Raw genomic sequence first — 17,428 nt, forward strand, 5'->3', positions numbered from 1 at the left:
GAAGCAAAATGGAAAAATAATTCTTTCCACACGCTTCGAGATTGGTTTTTTAAAAACTCGAATATTATGCTCTCAAATATTTTATTATACTGATTATTTTAGTATTGTTTTAGAAACTAACCAATTGGCTTGCTCTAGAAGTTTTGTGTGATAAACAGTTTTCAATATTTTTTACCAAAATTTTTAGAAACCGTCCCAAACTCATATTCACACGAATTCATAAAAAGAAGGTATATATGTCCATCTTTCTTTATAAATATGTTTGGTTTCTAAAATGCATGCTATTGACCCAAAAAAAGTGGTTTGCATGATTGTTTATGTAATCTTAGGGTAAATGCAATAATCTCACCTGAGATTGTTATATTATCCTCGAGATTGTTGAGGTATGATTAAATCTTAGGCGAGATGGGAGCATGTTTGCACCAAGATTAACATTTATTCTTGAGATCATGATAGTTTTTATTAACTTTTTTTGGTATCTATGAGTTTCCTTGCCTTTTTTTAGGATATCTCTTACATTTTTTTTGGGTGAGTGGAAGGAAAATGAGATGTACAACATTGTCATTTCCAATCCCAATGGCTCAAAATGTACCTTCATTCCCCTCGCACCTTGATTTTATACCTGAGTATGATATGAGTTTGAATGATGTGCAATCTTTAAGTCCATTGAATGACAATGTAGTTCCACAAGGATTGGGTGAGGATACATATGAGATGTTGAATAGAGAGTTCATATCTGATGCAAATATGTCAAACGATTCTGATATCAATATTAGTGTGGAGGATGTTGACATATTTAAGCCCGATGATGAATTTTTTCATGCTAACACACTGAATGACCAACATCCCAAAGGAGTAATATAATATGCAACGGAAGAATTCATAATTAATAAGCACTTAAACTATACTTAATTTTAGTTTTAAACATGCTACTCATGAGGTTTTCATAAGAGGGTTTGAACAAGACAATCCCTTTGTAGTTCTCTTCACGATTTCAGCAGAATCTCCACAAGTTTGAGCTGGATTCTTCAGATAGACCACCAATAAGATCTTCTTCACTATGCTCAAGAAGGAATGTGTGGTGGAAACACTTTAAACAAGCCGAATTGAAGATGAACTTAAGAGAGGGTAGTAGGATTTTTAGTTTTGCAGTAACTTGGATAAAAATCACAGAGATCTCCCTCAATTCCATGCATAAAGCTTCATTATATAGGCTCATTTCATGCATTAGAACATGGTTGCATGTAGGGCAACTTCTACTTGGAATTGATTGAAGAACTCATGGTAGAATTTGATGATAAAACACCATAAAAGATGTTAGTGGATTTTTCAATTTCAATGAAATTGATTTTTCTCTTAAATAAAACTATTTTATTTAAAATTTAGTTTTATAAAATTAATTCAAAATTAATTAATTTAAATAAAACTAATTTAATTAATTTAATATCTTAATATTAAATTAATAAAATCAATTCCACCAATATGATTCAAATTCATATAATCAATATTTAAATATTAATTGATTCTCTAATCTCGTTTTAATTTCAACTAATTTAAATGTTTTAATTGCATTGTATACAATCAATTGAAAACCCTTAAACCGATTTTGAACATTTCAAATTGATAACCCTAAATTCAAAACTCATCCAATCAATAATCAATTTATTATTCTAATTTACGAGCTAGTAGAGAGGCCTACTGGACCTACAGATCATGAGCTCCAACGATTTATAATCAATTGGTTAAACTCTTTAAACCGAATTAATTACTTTTCGTTAACCATCAAGACACACCACTATAGCTCGATAGTTGCACTCTCCTCACTGCAAATGTATTTTTATCCATGTTAACCATAATCAGTAAGTCGATCCTTCACAGGTCGTTTGTATTTACAACTGGGTTAAAATTACCGTTTTACCCCTGTAAATTCAATTTGTTCCTTAAGCTCCCACTAACCCTCTAATGAACAACTGATTCATAATACCACTTATAAATTATGTCCCTCTCTATCATGAGAGGGCGGGACCCTTATTGTTCAAGACTAGGAATCAGCACTTACGAAAACAATCTATATGCTAACCTTACAACGGGTAAGGAGTGAATTCCATCTTGCAAAGCTATGTCCCCAGCTATCTATCTGGTCTTATCCCCAAAATGGAAGGCTTATTGAGCAGTGTTGTTGGACTACTCTCACTCATGTAGATCAAAGGACAATTTCAAATAAATAGAAGTTCATAACTAACTCAGGATTAAGATCGAGTTATCCTAGGTTACTTTAGTATGAAATAGTCAATTTTAACAGTAAACGGTCGTTATAAAGAAAAGTGACTATTTCGTTGTCCAGTCTTTATGAAAACTCATTGCATAGGATGCCCCCACTTATATATCTCTACATGAATGTTCTATGGATCACATCATTTGTATTACCTATACAAAATGGGCTATACCCAATAATGTTACCAGAATGAGATACCCAATTTCATCCATATACTTATAGACCATTTAGGCTACATACTATTAACTTGATCCTGTTTATGTCACTACATGGAGTTAAAGTATTCATACTACAGCCATGAATATATTTATTGGATTTTCATAATAGAATGCAACATCAACAACTTTATCGAACAAGATACTCAATAATATTTTATTGATAAATAGAATGTTTAACACGAAATTTACAAACTGCGAGTTCTAGGACATTCCCAACACATCCAATCAACACTGATATAGATTCTGTGTTGAATGTAGAATCACAGACTAATAGAGGATCGTTGGGTGCTACCCAACAACAAATGGTGAACAGTCTACAGATTTGATAACACGTTGTGAACCGAGTGCAACAAGTTGAATGAGGAAGCATACCTCACATTTAAAAACGAACCCGATCGTTGTATCCTCAGAGTCTATTGTAGAAGATGTCTAAGTCGGTAACCTATTTTTGGACAAGAAATATTTGTATAAGATATTGTCTGTTATTGCCATTTGCAACTTCAACACATGATGTGCGGTATTGCATCAACGAAAATCCTATTCACCACCCGTTCGCTAAGGGAGGAAACTATCTTGTACGCCCAAATCTACCAATTTAAAAAACAAACAAGTAAACGTCAATACATGGTAAAGTCGAAGAACCAGTAACAATTATGATAAAATGAAATTAAAAAACCTGGAAAGTGAATGAAAATTTGTACAAGTTGTATGACTCTGGGGACTTACTATTTGCAGGCTTTTTCTTGTACATTGACACTTTCCCATTAAGTGCGCCCTTTAAGCTACTCAATGTTTAACAAAAAACATGTTCCCCCAATCCAACTCATATATAAGTCCCAACATGGTCTAGTCCATGTTTTGCCTCCCTTCCCTTTCCATCATCGCCAACTAGATGAAATAGAATATGATCATCTTCACCGCATCCTCATCACTCTAGAACTCAAGGTCTGAAAAATCCTTGTCCAATTCAGTCACATTCATGCTAGTCCTACTGCCCAAGTATAACTACCTAAGCCTTAGAGCTTTATTTTGTTCAAACTTAACTACGTGATTGGGCCTATATCTCAACTCCATCACTATATCAAACTCGTCAGGGCCAAAAGAGACTTAGTAACTTAAAGCTAATTACATCTTCCTTATCTTCTTGTACCTCCCTCAATAGAATATAGTGGCACAAACGACCATTAAAAACTAACTTAACATCCAAAAAATGCCTAAAAACAATTTGCCTAAACATGTATAACTACTTAGGTGGTAATTTTGCTTAATATTCAAGATTTTTTGCCAGATGAGAACAACAAGTCAATTTTGCAAAGAAATAGTTAGAATTGCATATTTTAGTTACCAATGTCATCTGTAACACAGACCACAAAATAGAAACATTTTGGACAATCAATTAGACAAATTAAAATAGAAGTATTATCTATGGAAACTGCCTTAAATCTTGAGGAAAACTCGGGGTAAACTCGACCGAGAGCGTATTTTATTCATGAAAAACTCGGGACATTTACACCAGGCCACAAGATTAGGGTTTTAGATCCATTTTGTATAAAATCTTGGGGCATTCTCAGGCCACATATACCCGAGATTTTAAATAGAATGGCAGTAAAACCTCAACAGTCAACCAAATCTCAAGACACATTTCAATGACTCTCAGTGAAACTTCATCCAATATCGCATTAAGATTCAACTGAATTTCAAACATCATAGGATGAAGTCTCCAGAAAATCATCGAATTAAACCAAGATACATAAACAGAAAAACTAAAATATGAAAAGAAACACAATTGCAACGCCTCAGGCCCAGGATTCGAAATCTAGATTTAGCACCTGACAGCCTCGACATTCACCTACATCCCCTACGACCTGGCTATGTCGTCCTTACGTATCTTGAATGCTTCTAAAAGTGAAAGTTGTCTCTACAAATCAACACAAGAGGATTGCTCCAGGCTAAACACATTTAACTTTGGAGTTTCTATGATTGAGTTACAAAAAAAAGGTGCATCTTTTGGGTATAGGTAGTAACTTTCAATTCTTTTAAGCCTTTCTTAATCATACTTTCATGTTCTCAGGATCCCCCTCATTCAAATGTGAAATCGATTCATTCATATACCCCTCTTAAACTCAGGCCATTACACAAATATATAACCCAAATTTCTTAGATATCTCATATAACTTCTAAAAACCTAACAAACATTAAATTAAAACTAAAGTATCTAACTAAACAAAAGAAATAGTGGAATACCTCTACAAAACGAGACTTAAGGATATAGATAACCATGTTAAGGATGAAAATAACAATGGAGATGAGTTAAATTCGACAAAAGTGAAGCGAGAACTCGGACCAAGTGAGTACCTATAATGGTTTCTGTAAAGATGAAGGGTTTTTTTACAATCAGGGGTATTTTCATCATTTTAATTGCATAATTTGAATTCCTAACGTTTAAAATACAATCTCGATGACGGTTTCGTCAGAGAAGGCTTTAGAAAAACCATTTAAAGGACTATTCAGAAAATGTGCTATTTTGATAATGTCAAAACTTTAGGGGGTTATTGACAATTTCCCAGGCTTAAGAGTACAATTGTTTTTTTTAAACTAATTTTTTATATACTAGCTGAATACTTGAAAATATTTTTTTTAAATGAATCTAAATGTCATTCACTTTAAAATAAACTGAAAATTTAAAATATTTAATACAGTTCACGTTTGATGCTAAAAAATAGGAGAAAATTAGATTTTTTTTTTTTTTTGCATGTTATGCTTAAAAATATGGGCAAAATAATTTATTTAATAATTTTGCAATAGGCCTGATGGAGTACGATTTATCAAATAAATTGCACCCATATGCAAGCACGAGCCACGTTCAGTATATGTTGATGCTTACACTCTACTCTTGCATTTTGTTATGGAGTTTCAACACGTGAGATTTGAAAAATAATGTCGTTCTTATCAAAATAGTCAAGCATGCATTTAAACTATGTCACTTCTCACTAATTTAATAGTGGTCTCAAATTGACATTCAACCATGACAAGGAATGAAAGAAAGACTTTACAAACTTCAGTTTTATCCCGTAAGAAATACATCCAAACAACTCTTGAAAAATCATCAACTAGTGTCAAAAAATAATGAGCACCTCAAAAGGATAAAGTTTGGTTACATAACCCCCACAAATCACAACGAATAAGTTCAAATATACGACTAGCTTTGCTATCACTAATAGGAAAACTATCACGATGTTGTTTAGCCTAAGGACATGTGACACATGTAGTATTTGGTTTCTTTTTTACAAAACTAGTATGAATGGCAGGAACTAACTTTACCACTCCATCTGAAGGATGCCCTAGTTCCTATGCCACAACTCAAATTCTGATCATTTTGAAACCTTCACAGGATGCACTATAGGAAGTCCTTGAAAATAATACAGTCCATCCTTCTATTCACCAACACTCATTAGGTCCCTCTAAATGTTGATCCTGTATTGCACACAGAGAAGGTGTAAATCGGACAACAATTATTGTCATCAATTAGTTGCAACACCGATATTAAATTGCATTGTAGTGGGTACGAATAAAACCAGTTCAAGCATGAAACCATCGGAAAGGGAAACACACCCTTCCATTGTGGCGAGTGCTTTATTTCCATTTGGTAAGCCTACGGGACTTGAAACGATAGTGTTTGCTTGAATAAAAAAATTCAGATTGCCAATCATATGTTGAGTTGCTCCAGTATCAATAATTCAAGAACATGAAGAGGAAAACTCATCATTAGTTGATCCAACTGACTAATATTTATTATATTCAAGTTCAAAGAGACGGTTAAAATCACAATTTAAAAAAACACTTCAAAAATTTGGTGGGGTGATTGTGTTTGTCAATTTATTAATCTTTTTAAGTAAATGTATTTGTATGAAATTCTCGTTTAAATTACTTATTAGCTAAATGTGTATTAATTTGTTTAGTTGAATCCACTTCAAAACAAAATTTCATTAAGTCAAATAAACTTTATTCAACCACTCTAGGGTTTTCATATCAATCCCACATTGGTTACCTGTATTTTTTAGTATGCTACGCCTAGCAACATTTATGCATATACACTTCTTCATATTTTACTTTTAGATGCTTACCTATACCTCATATGGTTCTTATATATACTAAGAAACAATCAAATTTATTGAATATTATTATGATTTTACATGTATTTGTTTATATATACATCATGGAATTCTTCCTATGGTAAAGTTTTGGGTCTTTGAGTTTTAGAATAGGTGTAGAAAAAGTAGCACTTGTTGTCTTTTCTCTACCCCTTGGATTATTATTTATTAGTTTGCTACACTTCACCACATTTAAGACACAATTTAGGTTCCATAGGGTTTTTTTAAATAATAAGAAACACCAATTTATTGACACTAGTATTTTTTTTACCTGTTTCTTTGAAAATATGCTCATTTATGAGTTTGTGGATACACTAGCAATTCTGCAGTTATGTAATTTTATTTTATTAATGTTTCTTTGTTTATATATGACAAACAATTATTTTATATTTATTTAGATTTTGTTAATTGGTTGTTCTTATTCATAGGAATTTGGGTTTCTGAAGGGAAAAAAAAAGCTTAGATGAGAATATTTTTGTCATATGAATTCAAAACATTGTTTAGATATTTTAAAAACACAACCATCTAAAAAGTAGTTAGTTATATTGTTCACATAAGAAAAAAAATGTCCTAGTTTAACTATCCAATTCACTAGTTTAGCTATCCAATTCATTAGTGTTATAGTTATAGTTGTGTTGAAAGGATTCTACTGTAGTTGTGTCGAAAAGACTTAAAAAAACAAAAGAAATGATAACACCATTAGCATTACATACTTTAAGGAACATATAATTTTAAAACCAAAAGAGAAATACGAAAATAGGAGATCGAGATATCCTAACGAGGAATTTATTATTAAATACACTTTCACAATTCCATGAACATAGCTCGAATGGTTAAACAATCAATCATAGATTCGAATCCTATCCCCTTCATTTATAAAATGATCCATCGATAAGCAAGGCCAAACATATATATAAATAGGCTACACTTCCCTAAGGCGAAAATAAGGTTTGCTATTTGAAAGTACAATAAGAGGATTTAGGGGACTCATCTTTCAACTCTGTAGATGACAAAGATGCGATCAGAGGATCCATTTACACAATTCACAATGTCAAGTCCGGATCATCGTCATAGTCAAAATCTTGCTCGCTTGAATGTCGCATTCTCTTTGCATCCCTAGGAGCCGGTCTTCCCTTTTTCGGTTTTCCTCTGCATATGCATTGCATAAATTTTCATCTAAACTATCCAAAGATAAAAGACCTTCAAATAAGGTAAAATAGCTCAGGTAACAAAATATGTCATTTCTTCTTTTTTTTTAATCTGTGGATACTGGATATTAGTGGTCAAATTATAGGGCAAAATAGCTCAGGTAACAAAATAAGTCATTTCTTCTTTTTTTTTTTTAATCTGTGGATACTGGATATTAGTGTTAAAATGTTTGTTTTTTTTTTTTTTAATGGAACAACCTACCTGACTTTAAAACATTTAAAACATTTCATGTCAAAGAAACTCGTAAGATATTAGATTCTAGGTAGTTGGCAACCATGGATGAACCTATGACCTCTTAGCCTTTTATAAGGACATATGCTCACTATTTATTACTAGACCTACCCATGATGGTTTGGTGATTAAATGGTGTTTATGTTACAGAAGTTTAAAGTAAAATTATCAAAAGAAGGAAAAGATGGGCAGAATACTGACTGTCCATTGGAATATATGCCTCCACCTTTAGATCTGCCAGGACCCAAGTCGGATCTCCCATCTACAACAAGATTCATAAAAGAAGACAAATTTTAAATACAAGAAAACAAAAAGTATTTATCCTTACTGTTACGGCTCACCATCTCGTCCAGCTGCAAGCTCTTCAGCCTGAAAATTAAAGGAAAGAAACAAAAAGGAAAATATGAAATCCAAGAGGAAACTACAGCAGAAACTACGGCGAGAGGAAGAGTAGAAAAGGAAAATAAGATACAAGAAAATGAGAAATTAAACGACAGAAGGGGCATAAAGTACAAGAAAATAATCTTTTTGTTTTCCATTTGGAAAACGAAGTATATAATATAGCAGCCGCAATCACCATAGAAACCATTTATCTAGTCTATATGGATAAACATTCACAGATCTAAAAATTTTCAGGCCTGCAATTTCCTAACCTTGGAAAAGAACACACTCAAAGACAGAACTACCCATTAAGAATTTGAAAGGTTACATGAAGACACAAAATGCTTCAAATCGCACAGGCTATAAAATCACAAATTCAATCACTCCACAAATATTAAAAAAAAAAACCATCCCAATACGAAGCAATTACTCAAGGAGTACAATTTTAATTAATTGTCCAAAGAAGCTCAACGAGAACAATTACACCTAGTCTAGCAATATAATTAACCTCTCCACACCCCAGAAAATCCCTAGAGATCCTATATAGTTTCTTTTCTACCCAAATATTCCACCATAATATTGCCTTAACCACATAATTATATAGAAACTTAACTTTTCTTTTAAAGAAAGAATCACAAAGAAGTTCCATTCCTTTAAGAGAAAAATGTAGAATCCAATTATGGAACCAGATTCCAAAAATATCTACTGTACGAACATGAAAAGGCAAATGGTTCATCATTCACATCCTCCCTCTATAGTAGAGCATACTCCTAAGACGGATCCAACACCAAACCTGGATATCTTATTAGCCCAAAACTTAAAACCTTGTACCATATAGGATGTCCTTGTCTTAGCTCTCTAAATGTCTTTTGTAAATAAAATTAAAAACCAGTTTACAACTGTTTAACATGAAAATGATTTCCTGTACAACATAACTAAAAGTATTCTCGAGAAAAACTATGGCAACAAGTAGTAAATCCTTTGTCCTGTAAGTAGGAAGATTTTGATGGTAGTATCTAATACAAGATGCAGGATGAAGTGCAGAAAAATCTCAATTCCTTGATCATTACATGAGAAACAGTCCATACATAAAGAAAGATAGTACATCAAGAATAATCAGGAAAAGCTTAGATTTCCACTTCAGTCACGGGTCAAAGTACATACAGCAGGGGAGGTAACTGAAGACAATGAGAAGAGCCTATCTTCAAGCTGAAACTTCCTAGACCGCTTCAAACTGCATCCACAAAGTATTTAGAAACTTTACCTCACTTTCATTCTTTTTCATAATCTAACAATAAAAAAGGAAAGAAAAACTTTGTAAAGATACTGAACATTAAATGAGCACCACAGCCCACACCTCCTCTTAGAAACAACTGTTGCTCTACAACTTTTGAACCAAATAGAAATTAAACCCAACCTTCATAGATCAAAAGCTATAAAGCACTCACACTCCTAAAATGGCCGACTGTGGATGTCGGACACCGACATGCAAAATAGCGAGTCTTGATATTTTACTTTAATTTTTTTTGTTTTCCAACACACTGAAACATACTAGGACACACGACTGCTGAATTCCTTTTTTAAGAAAAGGAAAAAACAATGGTTTTGTCAGCCCATTAAGATCCAACCAATTTTTTCTCTAAATCATAAGGGTTTTCAACACTCACCCACTGACTTTTGCATCCTCGAAACCCACTGGCCACTGACTCATCCATCCTCAAGAGTTTAAAACCCCGATATTCTTTCCTTTCACTTTCTGTTTCCCCAAAACTCAACAACCAAGACCAACAACGATCGGCAGCTTCAATGATGGTTACTTCTCCTTTCTTCTTTTTTTTTTTCCCTTTGGTTCTCCTTTTCTTTTCACAATATGTCAAAACATGCACACATATTTATTTTTGCAAATAATAATAATAATAGCATGTCCCATACTACTTTTCTAGAAATTGACGTGTCGACATGTCAGGGTTGTGTCGTGTCCATGTCGCGTGTAAGTGTGAGCTTCTTAGATCAAAAGTATAATTTTACCTAAATTATATTTTATTGGTCCTATTATTAAATTAATCCAGTAAACATAAACCTTCATGTGTTAAGATAAGTAACAGGCAAGAATCGAGAACTTTGAAGGAAATTTTGCTGAGGAATAATATAATTTTATACACTCCATACAGAGCAGTACTCTTAGATGCAGACAGGAATCCTTCAAAACCTTTCAATACATTCCCACATTGGCTTGGATCCTGTAGGTAATTAGTCTCCATGTCATAAACCTGCAGATTGTACAGGATATAAGTACTAAAATTACATGGAAAATGGAACTGTGGAAGTAAAACCAATTAAGCAATTCTACCATATATATACATATATAACACTGCCTTTTGTCAATGGGGTAAGCAAATACTTTACCCTGAAAGAAGGATACACGTTTATAACTTTACAAATAGAAATATCAACAAACAGGCTCTGTTTCTTGTTCAAAAATTAAAAGGAAAAGGAAAATTACTTTCTACACTGGCAAAGTGTTGGGAGAATGTTAGGTTGTTGCTGGTTAATGTAGTGAAAACTACTCTCTAGTGTATGTGGTTGCCAAAGGATCTTTCAAGAAAAATCATTAAATTGGTGTGAAGGATGGGATATTTCAAAGGTGTTCTCAATCAAGCTTCTTGGCCAATTTTTATCATAGTGTAGTCTACTCTAGCTGGAGGGCTCAGTTGTGAATGGTAGTGATTTATCTGAATATTTTCCATTAATCTAGTATTCATTTCTTCCCATATAAGCCAAAGGAGAGCTCTAATAGCATTGCTCCACAAAATATTAGCTTTCTTTTTATACCATCATCTAGACATAAGCTCGAACAAGCTATCATCTAAGCTTTTTGGGAGGCACCAAGCCAAATCAAGAAGGTTGGGGAGGAACATCCAACCCTTATAAGCAAAATGGCAGTGAAGGAAGAGGTGGTTATGATATGTATTTATATTATAAATATAATTAGGTGTCCTTTATTGTAATTTCATATCTCCTAGATTATGATTTCTTAATTACCTATATATATGTATCTTCAGCCTGATTAAGGGAATAAGAATTATCATTCTCTCTAAACTTCTGAGTACATGGTATCAGAGCCATCTAGGTTTAGAATATTTGTTCGACGGCAACATTAGGGTTTACGCTTCTCACAAAGTTAGGGTTTGAGTTGAGTCATCAAGTTTTGAGTGGTCGTTTGTCTCACCACCCATCCCAAGAGAAGTGTCGTCACCTTCCGATCACGTCTGCAGCAGTCCGTCGCCGGAAACAGCTGCGCGTGGAGCTCATGCACCACCAGAACAGCAGTCTTCCTTCGCCACGCGCCGACGCGTGGGAGCGCATGGAGCTTCGTCTCCACTTTCAACTAGTTGGGTTCTTCTCGGCTCGTCGTTTCTGATCATTCTATGCATTTGGTTTCATCGAAATCTACTTGGTTGTGAGTTATTTGGATAAAATACCCTTTTGTGCTTAGGGTTTGTTTGTGCTTAGGGTTTGTTGCTGTCTTGTTCAGATTGGAGTAGTTTTGCTCTTTTGTTTACCTTTGATTTCTATTCTGGCTTGTTCTTTCTGCTTGTGAGGTCTACAAATTACTTATTAGCTCATAATGAATGAAGTGAAGCATATGGTCGTCTCTAATGTAATTCCCTTGGCATCAAAGATAATTAAACACAAATTAAATGGATCGAATTACTATGATTGGCATCGATTGATTCAATTTTACTTGCTTAGTACAGATATGGATGATCATGTGATGGAGGAACCACCGAAAGATGAAAAGAAAAAAGGCTTGGCTTTATGATGACGCTCAACTTTATCTTCAGATTAAGAATTCTATTGAGTGAGATTGTTGGTTTGGTAGATCATTGTGATTCTGTGAAAGAACTCTTAGAATTCTTAGAATTTTTGTACTCTGGGAAAGAACATATTCATAGAATGTTTGATGTCTGTATGCAATTCTTCCGAGCGGAACAGAAAGCAGAATCTGTTACAAGTTATTTTATGAGGCTCAAGAAAACAGCTGTTGAACTTGCCTTATTATTGCCGTTTAGTCCTGATGTCAAAGTTCAACAAGTTCAGCGACAAAAGATGGCTGTTATGATATTTTTTTAATGGACTTTCCCCTGAGTTTGGAATGGCTAAAACACAGATTCTTTCTAACTCTGAAATTCCATCATTAGAGAAAGCCTTCAGTCGTGTTCTTCGTATTGATAATTCTCAGTCCAGTTCGCATGTTTCTCAACCGAACAATGCCCTCATGAGTAAGAATAATAATACCTTCCGTGGCACTTCAGGGACGGCTAACAATTTTCAGAAACCTAGTTATGATAATCGAAGATCAGATTCTCCAGAGATCAAATGTCACTATTGTCGTAAGTTAGAACATATGAAACGTGATTGTCGAAAATTGTTGTATAAGACTCAACAATCTCAGCATGCTCAAATAGCTTCCACCAGTGATATGGCTGAAAAATCTGTTACCATCTACGTTGACGACTTTGCTAAATTTCAAGTTTTCCAGGAATCATTGCAGGCATCTTCTTCATTTAATCTTATTGCACCATTGCCGAGACAGGTAATACGAAATGTCTTCTTACATCATCTACCAAATGGGTTGTAGACTCTAGGGTCACTGCCCATATGACAGGTAATTCTAACCTATTTTCTATGCCTCTGTCTCCTATCTCATCTCCGTCTGTCACCTTGGCAGATGGATCAACCTCCTCTGTCCTTAGATTCAGCACCATTTCTCTCACTCCACTCTCTTTATCCTCTGTCGTACATTTGCTTCAATTGTCCTTTAATTTAATTTCTATTAGCCAACTTACTCGAGACCTTAATTGCTTTGTCTCGTTTTTTCAGGACCATATGACGAAGAAGATTATTGATAGAGGACATGAGTCGAGGGTCTTTACATCTTCAACAATCAAATACCAAGAGTTGTGGCTTGTCCCAGAGTTATAACTTATATCCCTGTTTGATGTTCATTGTCGTTTGGGTCATCCATCATTGTTTGTGCTGAAGAAACTTCATCCAGACTTTTGTTCCTTATCATCTTTGAATTGTGATTCGTGTCACTTTTCAAAATTTCATCGTCTTAGTTCTAGTCCTAGGGTTCATAAACGAGCTAGTACTCCTTTTGAGTTAATTCATTCTGATATTTGCGGTCCTTGTCTTGTCGTATCTCAAACAGGTTTTCGTTACTTTGTTACCTTTGTTGATGATTATTCTCATGTAACTTGGTTATATTTAATGAAAAATCGTTATGAGTTATTGTCTCATTTTTGTGCTTTTCATGCCGAGATTCAAAATCAATTTAATGTCTCTATCAAAACCTTGCGAACTGACAATGCAGGTGAATATTTCTCTCACATACTTGGATCTTACAAGTGTGTTCATGGCATTATTCATCAATCTTCTTATACAGACACTCCATCTCAAAATGGGGTTGCTGAAAGAAAGAACAGATACCTCCTTGAAACAGCCCGTACCTTATCCTTTCAAATGCATGTTCCAAAGATTTTTGGGTTGATGCTGTGTCTACTGCTTGCTTCTTGATTAATAGAATGTCTCCCTCTGTCCTAAATGGAGAGATTCCTTATCATACTCTTTATCCTACAAAATTTTTGTTCCCCGTTGCTCCTAAGATCTTTGGTTGTGTTTGTTTTGTTCGGGATATTTGTCCAAATCATACTAAATTAGATCCAAAATCTTTGAAATGCATTTTCTTATACTATTCATGTGTTCAAAAGGGTTATCGTTGTTATTGTCCTACTCTAAACAGATATCTTGTATCTCCAAATGTTACATTCTTCAAAGATATACCCTTTAGTCCAGTTCCGAGGGAGGATGCCGATCTTTTTATCTACGAGATTACATCTTCTCCATCATCCTCTCCTTCACCTTCCTCTGTATCTCTTCCTTCTGATCCCCCAATTATTTGAGTCTACTCCAGGCATCCTCCACAGCTACCTTCAGATCCATGTCCCACCACTGGCTTCTTCGACATCTGATCTTCCCATTGCCCTTCGAAAAGGTAAACGCACTTGTACTTATCCTATTTCTTCGTTTGTTTCGTATAACCAGTTGTCTTCTCCCACTTATTCTTTTCTTACATCGCTTGATTCCACCTCTATCCCTAAATCTATCAATGAAGTTTTATCTCATCCTGGGTGGCGTAGTGCAATGATTGAAGAGATGATTGCTTTGGATGATAATGGTACTTGGGATCTAGTTTCACGTCCAGATGAAAAGAAGGCTATTGGGTATAAATGGGTGTTTGCCATCAAGGTTAATCTTGATGGGACAATGGCTCGGTTGAAAACTCGTTTGGTTGCCAACGGTATGCTCAGATTTATGGGACTAATTATTCTGACATATTTTCTCCTATTGCTAAATTAACTTCCATTCGACTGGTTATCCGATGGCTGCTACTTACAATTGGCCTTTGCATCAACTTGATATTAAGAATGCTTTTCTACATGGTGATCTTCAAGAGGAAGTCTATATGAGCAATCACCTGGGTTTGTTGCTCAGGGGGAGACTAACAAGGTATGTCAGCTTCGAAAATCCTTGTATGGACTAAAACAAAGTCCTCGTACATGGTTTGGTAAGTTTAGTCAAGCACTCGAATGTCTTCGTATGAAGAAGAGTATGTCTGATCATTCTGTATTCTATCGACGATCTGACAATGGTATTCCTTTGCTACTTGTATATGTTGATGATATCGTTATCACTGGAAATGATGTATCAGGTATATCCCCCCTCAAGACTTTTCTCTAGGGTCAATTTCATACCAAAGATTTGGGATCATTAAAGTATTTTTTGGGTATTGAAGTGATGAGCAGCAAGAAATGTATTTACCTATCCCAACGAAAATATGTACTTGATTTATTGTCTGAGATAGGTAAACTAGGAGTCAAACCATGTAGTACTCCGATGATACCAAATTTGCAACTTACAAAGGAAGGAGAAGTGTTTAAAGGTCCTGAGAGATATAGGAGATTAGTTGGGAAGTTGAACTATTTAACAGTGACACGACCTGACATTGCTTATTCTATGAGTATTGTTAGCCAGTTTATGTCTTCCCCTACTGTGGATCATTGGGCTGCAGTTAAACAAATCCTATGTTATCTAAAAGTTGCACCTGGACGTGAGATCTTATATAGAGATCATGGTCATACAAGAGTTGAATGTTTTTCAGAAGCTGATTGGGCTAGATCTCAGGAAGATAGGAGATCAACTTCTAGATATTGTGTTTTTGTAGGAAGGAACTTGGTGTCGTGGAAAAGTAAGAAACAGAATGTAGTTTCCCGTTCGAGTGCTGAGTCAGAATATAGAGCGATGGCACAATTTGTATGTAAAATAGTGTGGATACATCACTTTTGTCTGAGATGAGTTTCAGTGTTACTATGCCAGCTAAATTATGGTGTGATAATCAAGCAACTCTCCATATTGCATCCAATCCTGTGTTTCTTAACTACTTCGGTCTTTATTGTCTGTTATGTTAATCTTTACTGTATGAGTTACACATGTCTGTACCTTTTCTTATTGCCTTCACCTTTTTCTGTAGGTGCCCTCTCTATTCCTTACATCCATGTACTTTCAAACATCCGTTTCAAAACCAAAATGTACCTTACTAACCAGTTTGATCCTCACTACTAGATATACATATTGCATCAGTTAAAAACAAATAATAATAATAATAATTGAATGAGATACTCATATTCCAACTCATGTGTAGCATTGAACTCAGAACACGTGGCATAAGATTTCATAGTATAAGTTGCAAAAACGCAACAAATATAAAAAAAAAGGCTAAGTGCCCAAATAGAATCGAAACAAAAAGCGGCGAAGAGACACAATGTCAAATTCATATTCAGAAATCAGTAAGTCGAGAAAATAAAGAACTCTTGAGAGGGAAACAAAGCAAACCTGCTTCTCAATATTCCGAAGCTCGTCCTGGAGTTTTGCTCTCCTGGAGAGAAGACCAGTAAGCATTGCGGAGGGATTTGTGGCCGTCTTTTGACCTAAACCATAATTCATCCATAATCTAAGAGAATGAACACAACAATTCACCAACAAATTCAAATTGAGAAGAACAAGGAAAACTAGAAAGGAAATTGAATCCAACAACGGTTACCTTCAGCCTCCATATTCTCGTGGAAAACCCTAGAATAATAATTGGGGAAAATATTTATCAACAACAATCTACGTTCCGTTTGAATTACAAAAATCTGATAAATTTCGGGAAAAAGCAAAAAAGAAATTAATTCGATACACGTGCGAATGAAGAGGAATTGGCCAAAATGCCCTTACAAAAGCTAAGATCTTACCATATATGCACCTTTTGATGTTGTCAAACTTCTAAAATTAAAAATTTAGATTTTAGATTTATGAATTTTAAAAGTTTTTGACACAAAATTAAAATTTCTTTGTTAAGAGACAAAATTAAAATTAGGATAATCGTTTTAAACGATAAAATTGTTAAAAAATAAATATTTTCAGGTATAACAAAATGTCACTTTCTATAAGTGATAAACAGTTATAGAGTTCTATCATTTGAGCGATACCATAATAGACTTCTATCACTCAATTGTGGTCTATCATTGATAAATAGTGACATTTTGCTATATTTATAAATAAGTAAGCTCATTTTCCTTTATTTGAAAACAACTATTAAAATTAAAGTTTTATCACACATAAAATTCATTTATTTTTTTAAAAAGACACATAAAAGTCAAATTTATAATCCATAGACTTTAAAGTTTGTTTTATTTATGATACTTATAAACATAAGTTTTTATGTTTTTGTTATTCATTTCCTACTCATATTTTAAAATATTCAAGCCAAGTTTTTTTAAAAAAAACTTTTTTTTTCTTCCAAATTTAACTAGAAATTCAAAGTAAAATCATAATAAAAAAATTGAGAGAAAGAAAAC

At 34.1% G+C, this 17,428-nt stretch overlaps 1 protein-coding gene across 4 annotated transcripts; it reads right to left on the bottom strand.

Annotated features, from left to right (window-relative positions):
• Positions 1 to 7,414: 7,414 nt before the first annotated feature.
• Positions 7,415 to 16,764, bottom strand: LOC120086052 (histone acetyltransferase subunit NuA4-domain protein). Of its 4 annotated transcripts, none has more exons than XM_039042477.2 (7): positions 16,630 to 16,764; positions 16,422 to 16,516; positions 10,635 to 10,735; positions 9,630 to 9,699; positions 8,426 to 8,453; positions 8,286 to 8,346; positions 7,415 to 7,793 (listed from the first exon to the last, which is right to left on the bottom strand). In XM_039042477.2, the coding sequence occupies exons 1-7, from the start codon at positions 16,640 to 16,642 to the stop codon at positions 7,688 to 7,690; spliced, it is 474 nt and encodes a 157-aa protein (XP_038898405.1). In that variant the 5' UTR covers positions 16,643 to 16,764; the 3' UTR covers positions 7,415 to 7,687. The 4 variants fall into 4 exon arrangements, with proteins under 4 accessions (XP_038898405.1, XP_038898403.1, XP_038898404.1 ...); XM_039042475.2 differs by having other exon boundaries at positions 10,626 to 10,735; XM_039042476.2 differs by having other exon boundaries at positions 16,422 to 16,539; positions 16,630 to 16,725.
• Between the last annotated feature and the right edge of the window lie 664 nt (positions 16,765 to 17,428).

The sequence above is a fragment of the Benincasa hispida genome, chromosome 9, assembly GCF_027475165.1.
Source record: "Benincasa hispida cultivar pf3 chromosome 9, pf3_genome.v1.1, whole genome shotgun sequence".
Classification (NCBI taxonomy): domain Eukaryota; kingdom Viridiplantae; phylum Streptophyta; class Magnoliopsida; order Cucurbitales; family Cucurbitaceae; genus Benincasa; species Benincasa hispida.

Bases quoted from the DNA above. Each gene is read 5' to 3' on its own strand.
- LOC120086052 (XM_039042474.2), bottom strand. From the start codon at position 16,532: ATGAATTATGGTTTAGGTCAAAAGACGGCCACAAATCCCTCCGCAATG. The intron at 9,700-10,625 runs GTATAAAATTAT...TTGTGGATGCAG, and splicing joins AGTACTGCTCTGTATGGAGT to TTTGAAGCGGTCTAGGAAGT. The intron at 8,347-8,425 runs GTGAGCCGTAAC...ATCTTGTTGTAG, and splicing joins GCTTGCAGCTGGACGAGATG to ATGGGAGATCCGACTTGGGT.